Below are 6,772 nucleotides of genomic sequence, written 5' to 3' on the forward strand. Positions count from 1 at the left end.
TTCTATGATGTGGACATATTTAGATTTTAGATTATTGATTTGTGAATTGTACTTGGAAGATGATAGTAAATGTAGAAATTTTTGTGAGTAACTATAGTGTGTGTGTGTGTGAATGCAAATGTAAATGCTCTAATTGACCATGATTATCTTTTAAATCATTATATAGGTTCATCTCAATATCACACCTCCTAGTAGTTTTAGAGTTTACTTCTATTACCAGTAAATCTTTTGGATATTTAAATTGTTGATAATAACATTCATTTCTGTATATTTTGAAGATTATAATGTTGTATATGTACGAACTTAAATGGACTAGCTTATTTAACTTGTACTCTGTTGTGTAAATATTTTCTAATTATAATAGTGATATATATAAGCATGTAGTTAATATCATTTGTGTTAAACAATACTTAAAAGATTATATATGATTGAAAGAAGTATACTAAGTCTATAATCTATGGTTTGTGTATCATGGTTAAGATAGTTCTTTCTTTATTTTAGCAAAATAATTATTCTTTGAGTTGATATGTTAGAGAAGTGAAATATTGTTGATTGAGATATATTGGAGTATAATAAGAACATTGAATTGTGGAAATGGTTTATTAGAGACTGATGTTAATTTTGTTGATAACTTGAGATATGCTAAATTAGGGGAAACCCTGCTAAAATTTTTGGAAAAAAATCATGAATTTTCAAAATATATTGCTGGAAATCTTGGGGTTGTTATACTTTAGCACATGGTCATAGTAGTGTTAAATATTTATAAACCTGTTCAAGAGTTTGAATAGTGTTATGTGTGTAGTATATTTGATTTTACAATAAAAGTTTTGGTTTAACCTGCAAACATCAATAACTTTAGAGGGATTCAAATTATAATGCTAATTTAAAGTTTAAATTGTAAAATACCTTATTGTAAGAATAATTCTATCAAGTGAAAAGACATTCATTACAAGCTAGCGGGAGATTGTTGATGTAGTTTGTAAATGAATAAAGAATGAAAAGATGTCTCTCCTACGTTGGAAAGAAACACTATCTCCTAAATATTTATAAGTTTGGGTTTATATTGTGTTGTAAATTAAGTGAAAATCATTGTGGATGGGCTCTGCTAGTTGGCTTCGTAATGCTATTATATAGATATTTATAATATCAAAAGATGCACTTGACACTTGGATACTTGAAACTTAATATGTCAGTGAGATTAATTTATTTTTTAATTTGTGTAATTAATTTTGATATTTGTGACTATTGAAATAAAACTGAATAATAGTTATTTAGTTTAACTTAAAATATAATTATTTCATTAACAATCGTATAATTTCATTAACAGTCATAAAATTAACAAACATAATAATTCATTACAATATTTCAAGTTTAATAAACATGTTACTATACAAAGAACACAGATACAAAAAGAAAATGTATTTTTTTTCCTTTGCATTCTCTTTTTATTTTTTTAGATTTTTAGAAAGTTTAATTGTATCCTAGAAATGTTATTTTTATATAGGATAAATAAATATCTCAAAAACAATATTTTTACACTTTTAAATCAACTCTTTATTTATTTTAAGAATACAATCCTTTTGTTTTTAGCTACGCCATGACATTTCTTCTCTTTTCTCTTCTTGTTTTTTTTTTTTTTTAACCGTTGGAGAATACAGAATCCAATAGTTCCTTTTTGTTTAATCAAGTTTTATAATTCTAGTAATACATGTAAGATGTCTTTTAGGTGATGAAAACCGAACTATGTCATTGATGAAAGTAATCAATCAAATCGAGAGGGAGAGACCGAGAAGACGCATAAGACAATTTTATTCAATTCCAAAATATTTGTATATACATGACACGACACTTGAAACAAACGATATTTCATCAGATAATTAGGAAACGGCCTGGGCTTTCCGAGCCCACTACACACAACACAGAACAGCTACCACCGGACTAAATAACTTGAAGACATCATACGAGAAACACGCAAACTTACAAAAACCTCGTAAAGCAGCATGCCTAAGCTTTAAACAATAGCTTAGGCAAGATATGCATTAGGTTCTAGGCGTGGGCTAACCATAGCGGAGAGAGGGACAGCCTTCTGCAATGCAAGGCCGAAGACCTCGTCCATGTTGAGATCAACATCCTCCGGCAATTTCCAATCAAAAGAGTGCACCAACGTGCCTAAAATGTACTCCACCAGCACAATTCCCATTCTAGCCCCAGCACAAATTCTTCTCCCTGCTCCAAACGGAATTAGCTCAAAATCATTTCCCCGTGGATTAATTTTTGCATATTTTTCAGTAAAGAATCTCTCAGGAGTAAAGACCTCTGGATTATCCCACACATCTGGGTCCCTCCCTATAGCCCAAATATTAACACTAAGTCTAGCGCCTTTAGGGATATAATATCCATTCACTTCGCATGCTTGGTCAGCAATCCTGGGGAGGTTTAGAGGCGTTGATGGGTGTTTTCGAAATGTTTCTTTGCATACGGCTTGCAGGTATGGAAGTTTTGGTATGTCAGATTCAACTAGCCGTCGATTCCGACCGATGACTTGATCCATCTCTTCTTGAGCCCTTTTAAGGATGCTCTGGTTTTTCAACATCTCGGCAAGTGCCCATTCAATTACGCTCGAGGAGGTGTCGGTACCAGCTGTGAATAAGTCCTAGCCAAAAAAAAAAACAAAAACAGAGAAAGATAAAATTATTCAAAACTATTGTGAATTCTAGGTTAAACTAGATTTAGATCCTAATTTTTTTTATTTGAGTACCATAAATTATTTTTTAATAAAAAAAATAAGACTTTCTATCGAGGTTTTCCATCCCTTTGTTATTTTAATTTTTTTTTTAACTTTTTTTTACAAATCACATATTTTTACTGCACGTTCTTAACTGTCATTTGCAGTTAAAATTAATGAAAAAATTAATAAAATAGTTCAAATCACTCAGATAAAAAAAAAAGTTTGGGATAAGCTGGGGCCAATTTGGCCAGGAAAAACAAAAGACATAATTATGGCTTCGAACTAATTCAGAAACAGGTCATATATAGATCGGGGCTAATAAATGAGTTTACCCTTTTGAAAATATATTTAATATCTTGTTAGAGAAACTCAGAACCAAAATGAACGGCACCCTATTCGTATGGTGATATAAAATTGCAAGGAACAAGCCTAGCACTACCACTCGTATAAAATCATTCGGAGCAATTGATTGATTACAGAGAAACCAAGGGAAAACAAAATTTTCATCTGAATTTTTTTTTATTAACCAGCTAAAATTGAAAAAAATTGCTTGATCATAACTAAAAAAGATTATAATTGATTTGCAACCAATGCCTCGGCTGGTAATTAATGAGCACGCAAACGAATGTGCAAGTGCTGCTTTAGTGCGGTTGGTAAAATTACAAGCCACAGCTGGTTGCCGTTGCTAAATATATATTTGGAATAACAACAACTGATAATTAAGAACCTATTATTTTTTCGATTGGTAAAAAGTTGCAAGATCCAAATTGCAACTGGTTGATTCTTGGAAACTGGTTGTAAAAAAAAATGATTTATTTTATTAAAAAATACATTTAAAAAACACCCTCCAGCTCCACGATATCAAGCACACATAATTAACCAGCTGCATGCATCTTTTGGAACTCACCCTTTTTTTAGTGTCTTTTCATAGAATTGAGTCCATATTTGTGCATGCATGATGAACGTGCAAGGTGTATCTTGTATAAACACACACACGTGCGTGCGTGCGTGAGAGAGAGAGAGAGAGAGAGAGAGAGAGAGAGAGAGATACCAAGAGAAGAGCCTTAATGTTGGTAAGACAAAGCCTCGCACCATCCGAATTTTCTTGGTTGGCCATTAGAACGTCAAGAAAATCCGGCTTTCCCTTGCGTTCATGACTTGTTGCCGAATGATCCTCAATCATTTTCGTCAATAACACATCAAACCTTCTATGTAATTTCTTCATCCCACGTTCAATTCCTTGCAAATCCATCCAAGCAACAGACGGTATAAAATCTCCAATATTGAAAAACCCCGCGCTTGTCATTAGCTCCACCACCATATCCTTGAACTCATTAGACTCTGAGCCCTTTGTAACAAACACACGACGACTAAGTATAATTTGTCCTATCATATTTGCCATTGCATAGGTCAACATTTCTGGCACCACCACAGGATCTCCTTTTCGGCTAGCCTCGCACATGGCTCGGAGCATGTGACCTAGCTCGGTTACTCGGACAGGAGCCCACTCCTCTAGAGCTTTACCACCTAGCATGTGCAGGTTACTTAATTTGCGCAACAATTTCCACCTTGGTCCGTAATCTGCGAAGACCATGTCTTGTGCATTATAAGCTAAGTGAGTTGGACCTCCATCTTTGGGACGGTTTGAGAAATTTAGGTCAAGGGTTTTGAGGAAGGCTCGGGCTGCATCTGGGTTGGAGGCCACAACCATGTCACGAGTACCCATTTTCAGGTACATGATGGGACCATACTTCTTGGCCATTTTGGCTAATGTGACATGAGGCATGTCTCCTAGGAGGGGAATTGCACCAATGATCGGCCAACCTCGAGGTCCCGGGGGGTATCGATGCAACAATTTTCTGATGAAAGAGCCAGTAAATTGGTAGCTGATGAAGAATATAAGAGCTGCCAAGGTAAGTTTCCCAGGGAGGACTGGGTCTACGTCCATCCTGCTGGGTGGTGCCTAAAACACGAGCTTGCTTAAACAGTCGCCTGACCTGTGGATCAGTCACCAGCTAATTAACTAGTGGGGTGATAATATGCATGGGCAGAGGTATATATATCTTGTTATGGGATTTAATTTATATAGACTCCTCGCATGCATATTTATTACAGCAATAAGTGAGGAGTTTAAGATATCATGCAGGTTAATTAGCAAGATATTAACTTAGAGAAAAAAGATACGTAACTTTTTTATACATATAGCAACTAATCATCTGATTACTTAAAGTTTATAGACAACCTTGGGTGCATTAATTAAGATTTGCTATGAAAAAATATATATCTTTCCTCCAATATTATAATTCTTAATTTGAATGTTTATTTCCTTTTGATCTAAACAAAGATATGTACTTAAAGTACAGATATATAACTTTGTCTATATATAGCAACTAATCATGCGGTTATTTGTAGTTTATACACAATTTTGAGCGCATTTATGAATGTCCATCCCTGTTCTAGAAAAATATATCTTTCTTTTGGTAGGGTAATACTTAGTTTAAATATTTATTTTCTTTTGATCTAAAGAAAGATTTCTTTTCTTAATTAAAAAAATTAAGATATCAAATGATATATATATATATATAGCAATTAATCATTTGATGATTACTTGTAGTTTATACTAACTTTAGGTGCATTTAAGATGTATATCTTTGTTCTAAAAGAATGTGTATCTTTCCCTCGGTACTGTAATTCTTAGTTTAAATGTTTCTTTCTCTTTGAACTAAAACATATCTTCTTTTTTCCCCCCTAAAAATAGAGATATCTAAAAGAAAGTATATGTTGCTTTTTAATACATTAAAAAAACTAAAACCACCTAGGTCAGAATGATAGCTCCAGACCTACTGTTACTACTTACGGGAACAGTATAATGAGCTTTTACTTCTCCACCAAAAAACGACTTTAAGGCTATTAAAAAAAAATTATATGATCCTTTCGTTGTCATCGAATTGATTAAGAATATATATATATATATATATATATATATATATATATATATATATATATATATATTTAATTATATAATGAAATGATTAAAATATTCTTGAAAGCAAAAAAAATTAATCATGTATTTCTGTATTTTCACAATTTTTTTTTTCATTGTTATAATGCTAGTTTAGGAACAATTTGATATCTTACCATTTATAAAAAGTAATAAACAATTAAAATGCATAGTGAAATAACGAAAATATCCTTAAAAACAAAAATTTAAAACTTAAAGTTAAGGGCTTCTTGATCTTTTCATAATAGTTTGTTGTAATTATAAAATTAACTCAAGGATAGGTATTTGTCTAAAGAAAAACAAAAAAAAAAAAAACAAAAAACAACATGCTTGTATGGCGCATCCGAGGGCATGTGGGAGGCCTTTGCATCATTTAGGTGGCACGTGCGACACCTCTTGGCATCCATAAATGTCCTTTCATTGTGTTGTTAGAAGCATCATCATGTCCTCTTCATGTTAGTACAATGTGTGTATGTAGTTGTGGTTCGATTTGTCGCTGATGGATCTTACCTCTATTTTCTCTTTTTTTTCTCTATCTTTCCCTTAAAATTATAGCTTGACCATTTTGATTGTTAATATTTCAACTTCAGTTCTTATTTTTCATATTTTTAATTTTTTGTCTAACCCTTTTATAAAAGTTAAATTTGTTTTTAATTTCATCCTTGAAACCTAATTTACCAAATAATATATTCTCTATTTTGGCCTTTCATTCTTTGAATTTCTAATTTTTTACCCTAGTTCTTTTGTAAAAGTTTTACTGGTTTTCAATTTTATCATTTAATTCAAATTGATGGTATTATGTTTTCCAGTTTGGTTCTCATTGTCTTCATTTCTAATTTTTTTCTTAGCCCTTTTATAACGGTTATTATTCTTTTCAATTTCACCCTTCAAACAAAAATATTATTTTTATTTTTCATGTCAATTGTGACTTTCATTCTTTTGATTTTTCGTTCTTTTACTAAATTGATTTTTTTTTTCAATTTCACTCTTCAATCAAATATAAAATTGATTTTGATCGCGAGTTTAACGATATATCTTGAATT

At 31.9% G+C, this 6,772-nt stretch overlaps 1 protein-coding gene across 1 annotated transcript; it reads right to left on the reverse strand.

Moving 5' to 3' along the window:
* Positions 1-1,791: 1,791 nt before the first annotated feature.
* LOC133688617 (flavonoid 3',5'-hydroxylase 1-like) lies at positions 1,792-4,676 on the reverse strand. Its single transcript, XM_062108165.1, has 2 exons — positions 3,780-4,676; positions 1,792-2,653 (listed from the first exon to the last, which is right to left on the reverse strand). The coding sequence occupies exons 1-2, from the start codon at positions 4,674-4,676 to the stop codon at positions 2,024-2,026; spliced, it is 1,527 nt and encodes a 508-aa protein (XP_061964149.1). The 3' UTR covers positions 1,792-2,023.
* Between the last annotated feature and the right edge of the window lie 2,096 nt (positions 4,677-6,772).

Source organism: Populus nigra, chromosome 1 (genome assembly GCF_951802175.1).
Source record: "Populus nigra chromosome 1, ddPopNigr1.1, whole genome shotgun sequence".
NCBI classification, from domain to species: Eukaryota; Viridiplantae; Streptophyta; class Magnoliopsida; order Malpighiales; family Salicaceae; genus Populus; species Populus nigra.

What these genes read in the sequence shown, in the direction of transcription:
- LOC133688617 (XM_062108165.1), bottom strand. Translation starts at nt 4,676, where the DNA reads ATGGACGTAGACCCAGTCCTCCCTGGGAAACTTACCTTGGCAGCTCTT. An exon ending in ACATTAAGGCTCTTCTCTTG is followed by an intron (nt 2,654 to 3,779) that starts GTATCTCTCTCT and finishes TTTTTTGGCTAG; the next exon opens with GACTTATTCACAGCTGGTAC.